Genomic DNA, 20,220 nt, shown 5'->3' on the forward strand with positions numbered 1-20,220 from the left:
AATTCAGAAGTAAAATTGTCACTCGATTAAAATCATACAAATCATAAGAAAATATAAAGAATACATTTGAGTATGTGACTGTTATGAGCAACACAAATGCTAATATTTGTGCCTCTCAAATGTCTTTAAGGTAGGATACATGTATTTGTACAGAAAGGATGTACACATATCCTGTCTAAGATCACTGTTGTATCCAACCTGAATGTTCAACACCCTCCTGTGGATAGAATATTTTTTTAACCACTGTGATGTTTTTATGCTTAGCACTCCTGTAATGCCAAACTTGATTTTTCCTAAACCAACACATGTGTTTGTCTCTTGGAATCACTACCATGATCACAGATTATTATAATGATGATGACGTGAAGATTGTGTCGATTTCACTTTGTTTTGGGGGGTGGTCCTACACTACCGTTCAAAAGTTAGAAATATCCTTGTTTTTGAAAGAAAGGCACATTTTTTGTCCATTAAAATAACATCAAATTGATCAGAAATACAGTGTAGACATTGTTAATGTTGTAAATTACTATTGTAGCTGGAAATGGCAGATTTTGTTAAGGACTATCTACATAGGCATACAGAGGCCCATTATCAGCAACCATCACTCCTGTGTTCCAATGTCATGTTGTGTTAGATAATCCAAGTTTATCATTTTAAAAGGCTAATTGATCATTAGAAAACTTTTATGAAATTATGTTAGCACAGCTGAAAACTGTCATCCTGATGAAATAAGCAATAAAACTGGCCTTCTTTAGACTAGTTGAGTATCTGGAGCATCAGCATTTGTGGGTTCGATTACAGGCGCAAAATGGCCAGAAACCATGCTTCTTCTGAAACTCATCAGTCTATTCTTGTTCTGAGAAATTAAGGCTATTCCATACGAGAAATTGCGAAGAAACTGAAGATCTCATACAACGCTGTGTACTACTCCCTTCATAGAACAGCACACACTGGCTCTAACCAGGATAGAAAGAGTGGGAGGCCCCGGTGCACAACTGTGATGATGGTGTATGGCAGGGCTATTCAATTCCGGACATGGAGGACCGAAACACTTAGAAGGAAAGGAAACACACTAGAAGTGTTTTGGCCGTCCATGAAAATAATTTAACAGTCCTGGTGTAGGAGGTAGAGTCCTTGGTCAAAGTGGACGAGGCCGATGGAGGCCTGCTGTGTGGTGTCCATGCCCAGCAAGGCGTGGACTGCCTTCCTGTGGGCCAGTCTGTGTGATGGAGAAACCAGCTTTGCCCTCCAACTGAGAGAACCATCAACACCTGTCTGAGATAGAGAGAAAGAGAGGTAGAACATTAATATAAATAATAATTCATTTTCTTCATAAAGCTTGTTTATCACACTTAAGGAGCTAGATAGATCTGCTAGGTTCGCTCAAACGAAATGAGTCAATGTTGAACATCCGCTCACCTGTCTGCACGGACTACGACAACTGAGGTGGGGTTGAATCCTGTGCAGACGGGAGCAGACATCCGATTGAGGTGGTAGGTAAAAATAAGCTTGAGGGTTAGAGGTTGTTGATGTGTACTGTACCTATAAAGCGGAGGGATGCTGTTGATAGTCGAGGCACCCGCGGGTCAACACCACGATGAAGCTGTCACTACAGTCATGAGACGTGGAGGTGGTACCTGGGGTGGCGATTCTCCACCACCACGAGCTCCGCCCACCCGTGGGTGAGGCAATAACACGTCATGCCTTCCCGATTTTTATAAAGTATTTTGTATGAAATGATCACATCTTATGTGTGTTTTTGCTCATGTACAATGACCTTAAACAGGAACGTTAATATGCGTGTGCATCTTAATGGCATCAACATCCAAAGGTGTCCAGGTATAACCTGGACTGAAAAATAACCTGATTTCTGTAACAGGTCTCACCTCGTGTCGCTCCACCATGGTCTCGGTCAGTAGAATAATGGCGTCTGTTATGTTGTTGGCTGAACCCGTGACCTGTTCCACCATCACCTGTTTGGAGCTGTAGATAGCCAGAATATATACATTTTAACATATATTGATATACAGTTGAAGTTGAAAGTTTAGATACACTTAGGTTGGAGTCCTTAAAATTCGTTTTTCAACCACTCTACAAATGTCTTGTTAACAAACTATAGTTTTGGCAAGTCGGTTAGGACATCTACTTTGTGCATGACTCAAGTAATTTTTCCAACAATTGTTTACAGACAGATTATTTCACTGTATCACAATTCCAGTGGGTTAGAAGTTTACATACTCTATGTTGACTGTACCTTTAAACAGTTTGGAAAATTCCAGAAAATTATGTCATGGCTTTAGAAGTTTCTGACAGGCTAATTTACATAATTTGAGTCAATTGGAGGTGTACCTGTGGATGTATTTCAAGGCCTACCTTCAAACTCATTGCCTCTGCTTGACATCATGGGAATATCAAAAGAAATTAGCCAAGACCTCAGAAGAAATGTCTGGTTCATCCTTGGTATTTCCTTGGTTTGCAACTGCACATGGGGACGAAGATCATACTTTTTGGAGAAATGTCCTCTGGTCTGATGAAACAAAAATAGAACTGTTTGGCCATAATGACCATCGTTATGTTTGGAGGAAAAGGGGGGATGCTTTCAAGCCGAAGAACACCATCCCAACCGTGAAGCACGGGGTGGCAGCATCATGTTGTGGGGGTGCTTTGCTGCAGGAGGGACTGGTGCACTTCACAAAATAGATGGCATCATGAGGATGGAAAATGGAAAATCTTGAAGCAACATCTCAAGACATCAGTCAGAAAGTTAAGGCTTGGTCGCAAATGGGTCTTTCAAATGGACAATGACCCCAAGCATACTTCCAAAGTTGAGGCAAAATGGCTTAAGGACAACAAAGTCAAGGTATTGGAGTGGCCATCACAAAGCCCTGACCTCAATCCTATAGAAAATGGGCAGAACTGAAAAAGCATGTGCGAGCAAGGAGGCCTACAAACCGGACTCAGTTACACCAACTCTGTCAGGAAGAATGGGCCAAAATTCACCCAACTTATTGTGGGAAGCTTGTGGAAGGCTACCTGAAACGTTTGACCCAAGTTAAACAATTTAAAGGCAATTCTACCAACTACTAAATGAGTGTATGTAAACTTCTGACCCACTGGGAATGTGATGAAAGAAATTAAAGCTGAAATAAATCACTCTCTATTATTACTCTGACATTTCACGTTCTTAAAATAAAGTGTTGATGATCCTAACTGACCTAAACAAAATCACACAAAAATTATCAATGGAAATCAAATTTATCAACCCATGGAGGTCTGGATTTGGAGTCACACTCACAATTAAAGTGGAAAACCACACTACAGGCTGATCCAACTTTGATGTAATGTCCTTAAAACAAGTCAAAATGAGGCTCAATAGTGTGTGTGGCCTCCACGTGCCTGTATATGACCTCCCTACAACGCCTGGGCATGCTCCTGATGAGGTGGCGGATGGTCTCCTGAGGGATCTCCTCCCAGACCTGGACTAAAGCATCCGCCAACTCCTGGACAGTCTGTGGTGCAACGTGGCGTTGGTGGATGGAGCGAGGCATGATGTCCCAGATGTGCTCTATTGGATTCAGGTCTGGGGAACCGGCAGGCCAGTCCATAGCATCAATGCCGTCCTCTTGCAGGAACTGCTGACACACTCCAGCCACATGAGGTCTAGCATTATCTTGCATTAGGAGGAACCCAGGGCCAACTGCACCAGCATATGGTCTCACAAGGGGTCTGAGGATCTCATCTCGGTACCTAATGGCAGTCAGGCTACCTCTGGCGAGCACATGGAGGGCTGTGCTGCCCCCCAAAGAAATGCCACCCCACACCATGACTGACCCACCACCAAACCGGTCATGCTGGAGGATGTTGCAGGCAGCAGAACGTTCTCCACGGCGTCTCTAGACTCTGTCACGTCTGTCACGTGCTCAGTGTGAACCTGCTTTCATATAAAGAGCACATGGCGCCAGTGGCGAATTTGCCAATCTTGGTGTTCTCTGGCAAATGCCAAATGTCCTGCAAGCTGTTAGCACAACCCCCACCTGTGGACGTCGGGCCCTCGTACCACCCTTATGGAGTCTGTTTCTGACCGTTTGAGCAGACACATGCACCTTTGTGGCCTGCTGGAAGTCATTTTGCAGGGCTCTGGCAGTGCTCCTCCTGTTCCTCCTTGCACAAAGGTGGAGGTAGCGGTCCTGCTGCTGGGTTGTTGCCCTCCTACTGCCTCCTCCACGTCTCCTGATGTACTGGCCTGTCTCCTGGTAGCACCTCCATGCTCTGGACACTAAGCTGACAGACACAGCAAACCTTCTTGCCACAGCTCGCATTGATGTGCCATCCTGGATGAGCTGCACTACCTGAGCCACTTGTGTGGGTTGTAGACTCCATCTCATGCTACCACTCGAGTGAAAGCACCGCCATCATTCAAAAGTGACCAAAACATCAGCCAGGAAGCATAGGAACTGAGAAGTGGTCTGTGGTTACCACCTGCAGAACCACTCCTTTATTGGGGGTGTCTTGCTAATAGCCTATAATTTCCACCTGTTGTCTATTCCATTTGCACAACAGCATGTGAAATTTATTGTCAATCAGTGTTGCTTCCTAAGTGGACAGTTTGATTTCACAGAAGTGTGATTGACTTGGAGTTACATTGTGTTGTTTAAGTGTTCCCTTTATTTTTTTGAGCAGAGTATATTGTTTTGGCTTTATGAGGCACAACCTAATTCCTCATTCATCTAGATGTGGGTGTGGCATGGCCAGAAGCATTAACACAAGTGAAATTCCTGAGAACCCACTTCCAAAATGAGCACCTTCACCACAACGCATACACACACGTACACATGGATTTTGTATAATATATACAGTGCCTTGCGAAAGTATTCGGCCCCCTTGAACTTTGCGACCTTTTGCTACATTTCAGGCTTCAAACATAAAGATGTAAAACTGTATTTTTTTGTGAAGAATCAACAACAAGTGGGACACAATCATGAAGTGGAACGACATTTATTGGATATTTCAAACTTTTTTAACAAATCAAAAACTGAAAAATTGGGCGTGCAAAATTATTCAGCCCCTTTACTTTCAGTGCAGCAAACTCTCTCCAGAAGTTCAGTGAGGATCTCTGAATGATCCAATGGTGACCTAAATGACTAATGATGATAAATACAATCCACCTGTGTGTAATCAAGTCTCCGTATAAATGCACCTGCACTGTGATAGTCTCAGACGTCCGTTAAAAGCGCAGAGAGCATCATGAAGAACAAGGAACACACCAGGCAGGTCCGAGATGCTGTTGTGAAGAAGTTTAAAGACGGATTTGGATACAAAAAGATTTCCCAAGCTTTAAACATCCCAAGGAGCACTGTGCAAGCGATAATATTGAAATGGAAGGAGTATCAGACCACTGCAAATCTACCAAGACCTGGCCGTCCCTCTAAACTTTCAGCTCATACAAGGAGAAGACTGATCAGAGATGCAGCCAAGAGGCCCATGATCACTCTGGATGAACTGCAGAGATCTACAGCTGAGGTGGGAGACTCTGTCCATAGGACAACAATCAGTCGTATATTGCACAAATCTGGCCTTTATGGAAGAGTGGCGAGAAGAAAGCTAGAAGAAAGCTAGAAAGAAGATATCCATAAAAAGTGTTGTTTAAAGTTTGCCACAAGCCACCTGGGAGACACACCAAACATGTGGAAGAAGGTGCTCTGGTCAGATGAAACCAAAATTGAACTTTTTGGCAACAATGCAAAACGTTATGTTTGGCGTAAAAGCAACACAGCTGAACACACCGTCCCCACTGTCAAACATGGTGGTGGCAGCATCATGGTTTGGGCCTGCTTTTCTTCAGCAGGGACAGGGAAGATGGTTAAAATTGATGGGAAGATGGATGGAGCCAAATACAGGACCATTCTGGAAGAAAACCTGATGGAGTCTGCAAAAGACCTGAGACTGGGATGGAGATTTGTCTTCCAACAAGACAATGATCCAAAACATAAAGCAAAATCTACAATGGAATGGTTCAAAAATAAACATATCCAGGTGTTAGAATGGCCAAGTCAAAGTCCAGACCTGAATCCAATCGAGAATCTGTGGAAAGAACTGAAAACTGCTGTTCACAAATGCTCTCCATCCAACCTCACTGAGCTCGAGCTGTTTTGCAAGGAGGAATGGGAAAAAAATTCAGTCTCTCGATGTGCAAAACTGATAGAGACATACCCCAAGCGACTTACATCTGTAATCGCAGCAAAAGGTGGCGCTACAAAGTATTAACTTAAGGGGGCTGAATAATTTTGCACGCCCAATTTTTCAGTTTTTGATTTGTTAAAAAAGTTTGAAATATCCAATAAATGTCGTTCCACTTCATGATTGTGTCCCACTTGTTGTTGATTCTTCACAAAAAAAATAGTTTTATATCTTTATGTTTGAAGCCTGAAATGTGGCAAAAGGTCGCAAAGTTCAAGGGGGCCGAATACTTTCGCAAGGCACTGTATGTAGTAGTAGAGTTGTGGCCTGAGGGCACACACTTAATGTGTTGTGAAAAGTGGCTTAATGTTTTTGTACCCCAGGAAGAGTAGCTGCCTAGGCAGCAGCTAATGGGGCTCCTTAATAAATACAATTAAAACAACATCTAATGTATTTGGCACACAGGAAAACACATCATCAACATCAAACCAGCTTCCACAAGGATGTTTATGGATTTGTGCTGTTGGTGAGACTGTAGAGTTAAAGAGGTACTCACACTCAAAACCATGAAAAGGAATAACCCAGAGGCTGAAATGCAAAAATAATATAATTAATTTAATCCATGCTCAAAAGATTGCAAAAATTGCAATCCTTGTATAAACAGCAACCATTCACAACATGGGCAACAGACTCCATTACATTTGACTCATGTAGAATACAAAATGGGTCCATGGTTTGCAGTGTGGTGATGAAGGCACAACTGCGCCTCTTCAACCTCAGGAGGCTGAAGAAATTTGGCTTGGCCCCTATAACCCTCTCAAACTTTTACAGATGCACAATTGAGAGCATCCTGTCGGGCTGTATCACCGCCTGGTACGGCAACTGCACGGCTCTCCAGACGGTGGTACGGTCTTCCCAACGCATCACTGACACCTATAGCACCCAATGTCACAGGAAGGCCAAAAATATAATCAAGGGCATTAACCACCCGAGCCACAGCCTGCATAATTGCGCACCCAGCTCACGCAGGTGCTTCCCTATATCACATTTGACATGGTCCGTAAGCTTGAGTTCATTTGCACACAAACAAATCATACAATGATGGAAAGACCTGTGTGTTGTCCTTGTTAATGTAGACAGAAAAGAGCTCCAACTTCTTAATCATAGCCTCAATTTTGTCCCGCACATTGAATATAGTTGCGGAGAGTCCCTGTAATCCTAGATTCAGATCATTCAGGTGAGAAAAAACATCACCCAGAAAGGCCAGTCGTGTGAAAAACTCATCATCATGCAAGTGGTCAGACAAGTGAAAATTATGGTCAGTAAAAAAACTTTATGCTCTTCTTTCAATAAAAAAAAAAACATGTCAATACTTTGCCCCTTGATAACCAGCGCAATTCTGTATGTTGTAAAAGCATTACATGGTCACTACCGAAATCATTGCATAATGCAGAAAATACACAAGAGCTCAGGGGATTTGCTTTAACAAAGTTAACCATTTTCACTGTAGTGTCCAAAACATCTTTCAAGCTGTCAGGCATTCCCTTGGCAGCAAGAGCCTCTCGATGGATGCTGCAGTGTACCCAAGTGGCGTCGGGAGCAACTGCTTGCATACACGTTACCACTCCACTATGTCACCCTGTCATGGCTTTTGCGCCATCAGTACAGATACCAACACATTTTGACTATGCAAATTCCATTGGATGTCACAAAGCTGTCCAGTACTATAAAAAAAAAAATCCTCTTATGTTGTCCTGGTTTTCAGAAGAGGATGTCTTCCTTAATGGACCCCCCATAAACATAACAGACAGATACCAGCAGCTGTGCCAGGCCCGACACGTCTATTGATTCATCCAGCTGTAATGCATATAATTCACTGGCTTGTATGCAAAGCAGTAATTGTTTCAAAACATCTCCTGCTATGTCAATGATGCGTTGTGAAACAGTGTTGTTTGATGAAGACATTGTCTGTATAGTTTTTTGGCCTTTTCCCCAGCCATATCCACGGCAGCAGGAAGAATTAAGTCCTCCACAATAGTATGGGGCCTGCTTGTCCTAGCGACTCGGTAGCTCACCATATAACATGCTTCTAGCCCCTTCTTATTAATGGTATCTTTTGCTTTTACACATGCCTTTATTCTCGCTCAAAAAACTTCTGTGGCTTATTTTTCAAATTGTCATGTATCGTTTCTAAATGTCTGTGCAAGAGTGAAAGTTTCCCGCGAGAGAGTAACAGTTAATGTGATTGGATGTTAATTATTTGACTAGGCTACCTGTAATCGATATTGTGTTGTTATTCTGCTGAACACTAGATGGTTTAATTTATTTTTGGCAGTGAAACGAGGCTACTCGGGCGAGAAAAAAAAACTCACTCAAAAGTGAGAGGAAAATATAAATGTACTGTTTGAAAATATGAAGAAACTCATTTTTATTTGGCGTGCCCCCCGACACCATTGCGCGTACTCTAGTTTGTGAATACCTGATCTAGAGAATACAAAATGTGAGACAAGTTTTTGAGTGGACTATTGCATCACTTTTAGTCACTCTTAGGCCCAGAGCATAGCGGAGCAGAGTAGCAAAATCAGGGATCAGGGATTTTCACCAACCAATTGGTGAAAAGAAAACAGTTACAGTTGTGTGATAAGAGTCTATTATAGTATTATATTAGATACAGCAGATATTTAATTAATTCTATAAAGGAAGTAAAATCATGCTTAAACGTTGTACCTTGTTTAGGGTTTGGGAACGTGGGGCATATAACCCTGTGTTTGTACTTGAGCGATGGTCAGACTTGAATAAAGCATAAACAATTCCAGTGTCTAACAAGCAATTGTGAGCTCACAGCCAAAAAGGCATCTAATTATATAGCTATGTCACGTTCCTACACAATTTCCTGATTTTCACAGGCCGACCACAGAGACGTTAAATCATGGAAAATTTGAATTTTACCTACTAATAGAACATAGGCTTTCACCAAATTGACAGGAGTTTTATGATTTTATTTATTGGGGTGGATTATCCCTTTAATAGACTAGTTTTATGCATAACAACTTTCTATCCAAGCTGGGAGAGATCGAGAACAGCTCATGTCATGCAGGTTCCGGTAGCCTATACTGGACAGTTTTACAATATATTTTTAAAAATCAATTGGTAGCTGATTAGTATGCTGTTGCATCGCAAATACATTTTACACTCTGCAATCTGAATTTACAACTTGAATTACTTAACAAGTAATTACATTATTGCCATCAGCCAGCAGTAAAAAATGTCAGCATTGCAACACCGTGTATAGCTTTGTGAAATGTTAGGCTAAACATGAGAAAATGATGACCAAATAGGCCTAGCAATAAACATTGATCCATTAGCTAAAGCAAAGCTTTTACATGCCCTGGCACCACAGAAATCCTATCATCGATTCGATATGCATGCAGCTGCATAGATATGTCACAATTTCAGCACCATGGACAATGATCGGTAGTCTATACTTTATGAGTGGCTGTCTGGCTGACACTTAAGATTTTGTTTTATTTTCGGGAGGGATCTAACCCTGCGGGGGTCCAGAGAAACTGCGTTACCCCAGTGCTATGTTCCCATGTATCAAACAGATTATTAAAATAATTTCAATGCAGTATATGTTGTGTTAAGTGTCTTAATGCAAAATGTCAATAAAAATATAGCACAAAACTATTGAATTCTATACTGTAGCATTTTACAAGTGGCTCCATTTTACCAGGGTGCAGCTCAAATAGCACCCTACATAGAGTACTTCTTTGTGCTACATCCAAAATTCTTCTTATAGAGTGGTGCCATCTATGGTCTGAGATAAGTGTCCAGCACAATGCAGCCAGGCATTGATGTGTCCCAAATGGCACCCTATTCCCTTTATGATGCTCTGTTCTGGTCAAAAGTAGTGCACCATTTAGGAAATAGGATGCCATTTGGGACATGCCCATTTGGTCCACGTGGGCGGGTGGGGCAGCGGTGGGGGACTGATTATTATGATGTCATTTCCTCCACACTTCCTGGCCTGCGATGTAGGTGGCTCTGACGTTGATAGCATCATCGAGCAGAACGAGATCTAACGGGGGAGAGAGGGGGACATGTTTTACTATTTAGTGCTTCTTCCTACACCACACACAAGACCTAGACCAGTTGTTTTCAAAAATCTCTTCGGGACCACCAGACATTTTTTTCTCACATTTATGGAATAGTTAAAAAACATAGAATAGCTGGGGGTCCCCGAAGAGAGGTTTGAAAACCCCTGACCTACACAACCAGTTGAGGAGACGAATCAATGACCGTAATCAAGGGGGGGGGAGAGAAAACCTGTAGACATTCAGCCCTCCAGGAATTGAGTTTGACACCCCTGGAGTAGACAGAGCAAGACCGCCCTCTGCTGTTTACTTTCTCACCTGCATCTGCCCCTAGTCCAGGGGGCCTTTACAATCGCTTACTTTAGGTGAGTGTGTGTGTGTGTGTGTGTGTATCACCTGCGTCTGCCCCATAGTCCAGGGTGCCTTTACAACGGGTGATGCCCAGGAGCTGTGCCGGGTGGAGTGACGCTGCCTCCAGGGCTTGCTCCACACTGCAGCCTGTCAACACAAACACACACAGGGCCGGATTACCGAATGGGAATGCAGGGCACGTGCTCCGTGGCCCCCAACCTTCAGGGAGCCCCCAACCAAATGTTTTTCATTTTATCTTTGGGGGCCCCCTGGAGGTCAAGGGCCCTGGAGGTCGGGGGCCCTGGAGCACATGCCCTGCATACATGGCAAAATTCTCTCAGCATCAAGGTAAAATGTTTAGAACAGCAGGACATTAGCTTAAAACTGCTACAATAGCATTATAAAAGTGCAACAAAAAATGTTGTGTGTTAAAATGCAGTAAGTTAGCCATTTTCCTAAAAGGGGATGGGGGCCCCCCTGGAGGTCGATGACCTAGGGACCCAAACGTGGTAGTCCGGCCCTGCATGCACACACACACACACACACGTGTGCACACATGTAGTAAGTAACCACATATTTAGAAGGACTGAATAACTTTTGTAAGACAGCCCTTTTACTAACACACACACTCACCTGAAGCCTGTTTGAAGTGCCTGACACACATGTCCATTGTGGCTATACTGCCACTGAGCGTCTTGGTGCCTATGAGTAAAGACCGTTTTAGAGACAGCTTCGGGAAAAAGTTGTTTACACCTTACAAAAGAGATTCTGACCTGCTACATAAGCATGGAGCCCCTGGATCTCAATGACTTGCTGACCCAAGGTGTGGCGGCCCGGAGGTAGACCCATCGCTGTGATGGCATCAGTCACCAACACTAGACCTGTAGGACAAACACATTAAGCCAACACAAGCATTGCCATAGATTTCTTGAAATTAGTATGCATATTATACCTGACATTGCTTGAACAACTTCTGGTTTCAAGACTGAAACTCACAGCATTACAACAGAAGACTCCAATAAACACTCCAACACAACCCCACACACACAGAGAGACACATCAGAGCACACACACACACAGAAGCTGTGCGTGTAGTTCTTACACAGACCTGTAGGGTGTGCTCGGTGGGCGATACGCAGGGCGGCAGAGTTGGTGTGGATGCCATCAGCAATCATTCCGTAGAAGACCGTCCGGTCCTGGGGAACCTGGTCGCTGGTGAGGAGACCCACAATGCCCGGGTCTCGATGGTGAAACTAACCCATCACGGTCACCATGGCAACAGAGAGAAACGGCCATCATCTTCCATTACATTATTACAGTACAATTGTGAAACTGTAGTTGAATAGACTTGGCAAGGCATCTGAAGCATGTGTCCAACAGTATAGTGTAGACCGTATGTCTGTGATTTGGCTGACCACACCCAGAGGTGGACAGGTTACTCATTAACCACATTTACTCTTCTCTCCTATTATTACTGTATGGTTTGAGAAACAGAAACACTATCAGTGTAGTGATGCAGGTCTTCAGATGTTGTACACATGAAATTGTGTCATTCCAAATGTTATAAGCAACGTTATATTACATTTTGTACGTCTCCAGCCGTTTCCCCTATCCAGCTGTTCCATCTAGCCTGCTGCTAGAATGGACGGAGATGTATCGTTCAAGTTGCAAATGGATTATAACGTTGCAGATAAAGTTGAAAGTGTAATGTGTCTTTGGTGGTAAAAAAGCAAGATTCTCCTATAAGGGTTATCCAGTAAAACGTCAGACAGCGATGTTACTGGAAGGAGAAACAGAGGATTGTACTACACTCACATACGAAAACTAACATACAGTACATACTAAAAATGTACAGTTGAAGTCGGATGTTTACATACACTTAGGTTGGAGTCATTAAAACTCGTTTTTCAACCACTCCACAAATTTCTTGTTAACAAACTATAGTTTTGGCAAGTCGTTTAGGACACCTACTTTGTGCATGACGTAAGTAATTTTTCCAACAATTGTTTACAGACAGATTATTTCACTGTATCACAATTCCAGTGGGTCGGAAGTTTACATACACTAAGTTGACTGTGCCTTTAAACAGCTTGGAAAATTTCTGAAAATTATGTCATGGCTTTAGAAGCTTCACATCATTTGAGTCAATTGGAGGCCTACCTTCAAACTCAGTGCCTCGTTGCTTGACATCATGGGAAAAGCAAAAGCAAAGCCAAGACCTCAGAAAAACAATTGTAGACCTCCACAAGTCTGGTTCATCCTTGGGAGCAATTTCCAAACACCTCAACACCACGTTCATCTGTACAAACAATAGTATGAAGTATAAACACCATGGGACCACGCTGCCGCGTTCTATCTCCAAGTGATGAACGTACTTTGGTGCGAAAAGTGCAAATCAATCCCAGAACAACAGCGAAGGACCTTGTGAAGATGCTGGAGGAAACAGGTACAAAAGTATCTATATCCACAGTAAAATGAGCCCCATATCGACATAACCTGAAAGGCCACTCAGCAAGGAAGAAGCCACTGCTCCAAAACCGCCATAAAAAAAGCCAGACTACGGTTTGCAACTGCACATGGGGACAAAGATCGTACATTTTGCAGAAATGTTCTCTGGTCTGATGAAACAAAAATAGAACTGTTTGGTCATAATGACCATCGTTATGTTTGGAGGAAAAGGGGAGGCTTGCAAGCCAAAGAACACCATCCCAACCATGAAGCACGGGGTGGCAGCATCATGTTGTGGGGGTGCTTTACTGCAGGAGGGACTGGTGCACTTCACAAAATAGATGGCATCATGAGGATGGAAAATTATGTGGCTATATTGAAGCAACATCTCAAGACATCAGTCAGGAAGTTAAAGCTTGGTCGCAAATGAGTCTTCCAAATGGACACATGACCCCAAGCATACTTCCAAAGTTGTGGCAAAATGGCTTAAGGACAACAAAGTCAAAGTATTGGAGTGGCCATCAAAAAGCCATGACCTCAAACCTATAGACAATTTGTGGGCAGAACTGAAAAAGTGTGAAATTAATCATTCACTCTACTATTATTCTGACATTTCACATTCTTCAAATGAAGTGGTGATCCTAACTGACCTAAGACAGGGAATTTTTACTAGGATTAAATGTCAGGGATTGTAAAAACAACTGAGTTTAAATGTATTTGGCTAAGGTGCATGTAAATTTCCGACTTCACTGTGCTAAATGGAAAACATAATACAATATGATGCTGTGTTATATTACTCACAGGCAGCATAGCATTGAAGAGATGTGTGATGAATGAAGCTCCGTTCTGCACAGCCTCCTCAGCTTGGGACAGGTTGGCTACAGAGTGTCCTACACGTGGAATCGGTCGACAGGTACACTTAGTGGTATCACATCATCCTACACAGTGTGGCAACCTCCTGCTTACAGACAGGAGATGTCTATTGGATTGAATAAACAGCCTGGTTTTCTGTTGTTTAAAATAAGTCTTCATAAACCCTTTATAAGGCCTATATATATGCTTAATAAAACATTTAGGAGCAGATGTAATACATACAGTATAAAGGCTATGTCATTCCCAGCATGCACACAAAGAGGAGTATCTAAGTCATACATATAAATTAGATTTTATTCCCATTCCCAGAATACTACACCTACCTAGAGACACAGTGATGCACAGTGATGATTCATAAAACATGCATAAGGCCTACATAGATGCTTCACAATTAAATCATGCATAAGCAGACGTCATAGGCCTACATATCCTATTCCCAGTTTAATTCACCTACCTAGAGAAACAGTGATTCCCCTCTGAGCCAGCTCTCTAACCACCTTCTCACTGTTGGGTAGCTCGGGGGCCAACGTCACCATGGCAACGTTATCAAGGGTCCCGTAGGTCTCAATCAGGTCCAACATGCCGCCCGACTGGAAGGAGCGCAGGTACTGCTCCGGGTGGGCTCCCTTCTTCTCTAAACTGATGAATGGACCTTCTAGATGACAGCCTTGAGAGAGAGCGAGGGGGTGGGGGTAGAGACGGCGAAATGGACAAAAAAGGGCAGAAATATGAAATATTGACAGAATGTGTAATGGGGTAAAAGAGACAACATATTTCAGCATATCACACTGTTTTATAACATTTCCTCTATCACCATACAGTTATATGGAATACAGTATTGGATATCATGTCTAGATATAAGGACCAATCGGACATATGAAGATGTGTCTACATCCTTCCTGACTGCTTCTTTACCCAGAACTCCAGCTCCCTCCACTCCTCCACTGTGAACTTTAACCTCAGACAAGACCTAGAAAACAGGTATTTTACTTGAAAGGTACGTGCATCAGGATTTCATAACACATGCATAAATATTGCATTCATAAGCAATACATAAGAATTTGATCGAGCCTGCCTGGAGTGCCAGGCCAGGTGGGTGTGGTTTGCATATTTGAAACTATTTGGATCCAAATCAAATCACATTTTATTGGTCACATACACATATTAAGCAGATGTTATTGTGGGTGTAGCGAAATGCTTGTGTTCCTAGCTCCAACAGTGTAGTAGTATCTAACAATTCACATTGCGCCAGACAAGATCAATCCACCACAGCTCAAGTATTTGAAAGAAAACCAACACTATTTGAAACACATTTGAATGGGAGTCACTAATGACATACACTATATATACAAAAGTATGTGGACACCCCTTCATATTAGTGGATTAGGCTACTTCAGCCACATCGGTTGCTGACAGGCGTATAAAATCAAGCACACAGCCATGCAATCTCTATAGACAAACATTAGCAGTAGAATGGCCTTACTAAAGAGCTCAGTGACTTTCAACATGGCACCGTCATAGGATGCTATCTTTCCAACAAGTCAGTTCGTCAAATTTCTGCCCTGCTAGAGCTGCCCTGGTCAACTCTTTCCTGTTTCAGCATGACAATGCCACCGTGCATAACGCAAGGGCCATACAGAAATGGTTTGTTGAGATCGGTGTGGAAGAACTTGACTGGCCTGCACAGAGCCCTGACCTCAACCCCATCGAACACCTTTGGGATGAATTGGAATGCCAACTGCAAGCCAGGCCTAATCGCCCAACATCAGTGCCCCGCCTCACTAATGCTCTTGTGACTGAATGGAAGCAAGTCCCTGCAGCCATGTTCCAACATCTATTGGAAAGCCTTCCCAGAATAGTGGAGGCTGTTATATCAGCAAAGGGGGGACCAACTCCATACGCCAATGATTTTGGAATGATATGTTCGACGAGCAGGTGTCCACATACTTTTGGTCATAAAGTGTATGTGAGACAATGGTGAGAAACGGGACATGTTGAGAGGACAGGTGTAGAGGTGGTGCCTACCTTGTGGTAGATGTTTGGAGGGGAGGTGACTAGGGTGGGTAAAAAAGAGGTGACACCATGCTCCAAGATTTTCTTGGCTACTAGGGCCACACCTCCTCTGACATTACTGGTTGCTTGCGAGAAGTCAATGCCATATCCTCCTGTGGGTGTAAAACAATGGATCATTGATTGAGTTTGGAAAATCCTGTATCCAATGGCTTCCTTGTTCTGGTGAGAGAAACAGCTCGCAGGCTGTGTTAGTTTTCGCAAGGAACACTCCTCCAATAAAGTCCATACCTGCAATTGAATTGGGGACAGTCCCTGGAGTGAATTGACCCCCCCCCCCCCAAAGAAAAGACTAACCATTGATCTGAACGTCAATGAACCCAGGAGCGATGATGAGGCCTTCACAGTCAACACGTTGATCTGCGTAGCCTTCCTCATCAAAGAACAACTTCTCTGGGTCTAGGATCCGCCCTTCCCGCACCCACAGATCCTCTCTGGAGGAAAGACAGGAACAATACACACATTATTAAACAAACCCTGTCACACACACAGTAACACACATCGTAACAACGCTTGTTTTACATGTAATGGTATTTATTTTACATGTGTGTGTGTATGTTCATATCCACGTGCTTGTCTGTTCATTTGTGTGTACCGCTGCAGCTTGTGATCTCTTAGTATCCTGCAGTTGACGAACTGGGTGATCGGCGCCTTCGACACAGACTTATTGGTAGGCATCTTCCACAAGACGCTATGTCACCTCTATGACACCTCTCCTGAAGTGTAGTCACTTCAGAAAGACTCGCTCTATAAATAACAGTCAAAGAACAGTACAGACAAGTTATCAAAGAAAGCCTTTGAAGAGTTACACTATTACAGTACACTATTACAGTACCAACCTGTAAAACCTTGAATAGCCAACTGTTCCGTCTTTATTCTTCAGGTTACATATCACATCTGGGATAATCAGTACACCAACCCACCACCATAAACAGACACACCAATGTAAGAACCTTCCTATAACAACATTGTACAATGCTGAAGGTGCAACATTTGACTTTGACCCCCATGTTGTCATTGCATTTTATTTCACCCTAGAACAGATCTGATAAGAAGCTAACACTAAAACCATTTGAATACAGTGTTGTTAGTCTATTAATGAATAACAACAGTGTGTAGGAAGGCAAAGACACCATAAATTACATGATAACAGGAAATATATGTATTTCCATGACAGAATAAAAGCAATGTTGGACTTACCTTGCAGAGAGCATAGTTTCAAACTACATGCAACTTAAAAGTTACATATCACAAAATGTGTATTTGAAATCTTTTGGACCTCAGATCAACCTAAGGGAATCTTATTTGAGTCAGAAATGTATGTTCATATGATAGAGAAGATATATAACAACCTTGCTGAGAATATTTCCAACTGACAATCTCTTAGGAAAAAAATATAAACTATTGGAACCAAGACTTAATAAAAAGAACTGATGTTGGCACAAGGTGGAGGGAAAGCTGGAGCATAACCAACTAAATTAAAGTTAAAGAAAATGTACTCTTAATCCAGTATGAACGAATGTATAGAATTTATAATACAAAAGACAAAATTCAGAAATCCAACTGTACAAAGGCAGTCATATCTTAAAAGTGCAAACTATACTGACCAAAAATATAAATGCAACATGTAAAGTGTCGGTCCCATATTTAATGAGCTGAAGGAAAAGATCCCTGAAATGTTCAATACGCACAAAAAACTTCTCTCAAATGTTGTGCTATTCTTTGGGGCATCAGTTAGTAAGCATTTCTCCTTTGCCAAGACAATCCTGACAGGTGTGGCATATCAAGAAGCTGATTAAACAGCAGGATCATTACACAGGTACACCTTGTGCTGTGGACAATAAAAGGCCACTCTAAAATGTGCAGTTTTGTCACACAACACAATGCCACAGATGTCTCAAGTTGAGGGAGTGTGCAATTGGAATGCTGACTGCAGGAATGTCAACCAGAGCTGTTGAATGTTCAATTATCTACCATAAACTGCTTCCAAAGTCGTTTTAGAGAATTTGGCATTACATCCAACTGGACTAAAAACCACAGACCATGATTAACCACACCAGCACAGGACCTCCACATCCGGTTTCTTCACCTGCGGGATCATCAGTGACCAGCTACCCAGACAGCTGATGAAACAAGTATTTGTCTGTAATAAAGCCCTTTTTGTGGGGAAAACAAATTCTGATTGGCTGGGCCTGGCTCCCCAGTGGCCGGGCCTGGCTCCCAAATCATGTAAAATCCATGGATTAGGGCCTAATGAATTTATTTCAATTGACTGATTTCCCTATATGTACTGTAACGCAGTAAAATATTGAAACTGTTGCATTAATATTTATATGATGCATACTTTCAGTTTTTCCGAGCACACATCACTCGCGCATAAGAGGGAGTCTTGCGCTGCTCGTGGTAGCACATGCGCAGAATAAATATACCGCTGGAACGCGGTTTAAGCGGTTTACATGTCCGAATAATTCGAAAGATTTCGGCGTACGTTTATTTCAATTTTTACCTTACACCGATTAAGGTTTTTACATGACCGAGTAAGGTTTTTACATGACCATTTCCATAGTCGGTGTAAGCAGTTTAATATAGGATTATTCATATGCATGTAAACGTACATCAATGTATTACATGAAAACGTTGGTCTGATCTCAGCTGTAAACGAATAAGATAGCTCATCTTTCTTTTGAATAAATCGAATACTTGCCCCATAGAAGACAGTCAAATCGCAGTCAGTGAGAATTCCAACAACGGTAGACGGATGGAATCATGTGAGAATGCTGCAGTCAGCTGATCAAAACAACGAACGGACTCGCGGAAGAGAGAACAATGACGTTTTAGCGGATGTATAAATCTGAAGCATCCGGTTAGCGTTTCCACTCGGAGCAAAGCTCTCGTAGAAACTTGCGGATAGGAGGGTCTGAGGACTGGCAGAGAGCGTTAGCTCCAGAGGCTGAGGAGGGTGGTGGATGGAAGAGCGCCACGGCAGTTCTTGATAAAGAAGGACTTCAGGCTGCGTTTCAAAGTCAACATACGGTCAAAACACTTAAAAGACACACCCTCGCCACTTACCCTTAGGGGAATCCTCCTCGCCATTTTTGGTGGGTGGTCCAAATGATTAGCCAAGGGACGTTTGCAACGTAAGCCCCTCAGCCCTCGTTTTTTGTCGGCTTTGCGAGTGTACAATTATGTTCACTCCGGGGCCTGAAACTCCCCATAATTCAATTCGCGACGATTGTACAAGTGGCGTCACTACAGTCCCTGGTTCAAATCCAGGCTGTATCACACCCAGCCGTGATTGGGAGTCCCATAGGGCGGCGCACAATTGGCCCAGCGTCGTCTGGGTTTGGCCGGGGTAGGCCGTCATTGTAAATAAGAATTTGTTCTTGACTGACTAGCCTAATTAGATCAAGGTTAAATACAATTTTTTTAAATTCCGGGAAAACTTAAAAACAACATCAATGGAGAAGTCAACATACAAGTATAAGTATAAGCGAATGCAAATAAGTTATACATTGTGGTACTAATGCAAAAAGTAAACACTTTTGTTTGGTTATCATTTTCCTTCAGAAGTTCCAGCTAGGCATTAGCTAATTAATTTGCTAGCTATCATACAGTGCAGTAGGTGAATAGTAATAATGATATATTTAGTAAGTAAACCTGCACTCATAATTGACTGCAGGGCATAAAAGCACCCACAAGCTACCGGTGCCTGAAAACACAATCATTGCGGGATGAACGAGTGACGAATTACCAAGGTAAAGTTGGTTTTATAGTCACACATTCAGACGATTCGGATGTTTAGAGATGGATTTTGGCTGACATTCTGCACATTTTCTCATCAATAAAACATTTGACCTCAATAGTTTTATGTTCCCAAACTAAAATATGTTACAGAGTGGACTATGTTTGTGGACTTAACCCTTTGCCAAAGTTATATTTTTTTAGTTGATTAGGATTTAAAGGGTGAATTGAGTTATTGCATACATGCAATTCACAGAGTAGGCGTTCCCTAACGGAAATATGCAATACATGCTCGATCTCAATTGATGCCAGGCACAACACAACTGGGAACCCTGGAAATCTTTGACTTCTGACTTCAGTGTGTTGAAGACAACTGGGAACTGGGACAGCAACGACCACCCACTGGCAAAAATAATTTTGAACGGTCATCCAACTCAGGCCTCTTTCTAGAGCTCTGAGCTTCTGA

The 20,220-nt window shown here is 42.6% G+C and overlaps 1 protein-coding gene across 3 annotated transcripts; it reads right to left on the reverse strand.

Annotated features, from left to right (window-relative positions):
- Positions 1 to 9,155: 9,155 nt before the first annotated feature.
- Positions 9,156 to 19,236, reverse strand: amdhd2 (amidohydrolase domain containing 2). Of its 3 annotated transcripts, none has more exons than XM_090192910.1 (12): positions 19,083 to 19,236; positions 16,609 to 16,760; positions 16,311 to 16,447; positions 15,969 to 16,108; positions 14,859 to 14,913; positions 14,398 to 14,610; positions 13,872 to 13,960; positions 11,731 to 11,875; positions 11,396 to 11,503; positions 11,256 to 11,324; positions 10,668 to 10,769; positions 9,156 to 10,255 (listed from the first exon to the last, which is right to left on the reverse strand). In XM_090192910.1, the coding sequence occupies exons 2-12, from the start codon at positions 16,689 to 16,691 to the stop codon at positions 10,182 to 10,184; spliced, it is 1,215 nt and encodes a 404-aa protein (XP_090049036.1). In that variant the 5' UTR covers positions 16,692 to 16,760; positions 19,083 to 19,236; the 3' UTR covers positions 9,156 to 10,181. The 3 variants fall into 3 exon arrangements, with proteins under 3 accessions (XP_090049036.1, XP_021480005.1, XP_090049035.1); XM_021624330.3 differs by lacking the exon at positions 19,083 to 19,236 and adding an exon at positions 18,718 to 19,032; XM_090192909.1 differs by lacking the exon at positions 19,083 to 19,236 and adding an exon at positions 16,853 to 18,811.
- Between the last annotated feature and the right edge of the window lie 984 nt (positions 19,237 to 20,220).

The sequence above is a fragment of the Oncorhynchus mykiss genome, chromosome 12 (assembly GCF_057628025.1).
Source record: "Oncorhynchus mykiss isolate SJ-2025 chromosome 12, ASM5762802v1, whole genome shotgun sequence".
In the NCBI taxonomy this organism is placed as follows: Eukaryota; Metazoa; Chordata; class Actinopteri; order Salmoniformes; family Salmonidae; genus Oncorhynchus; species Oncorhynchus mykiss.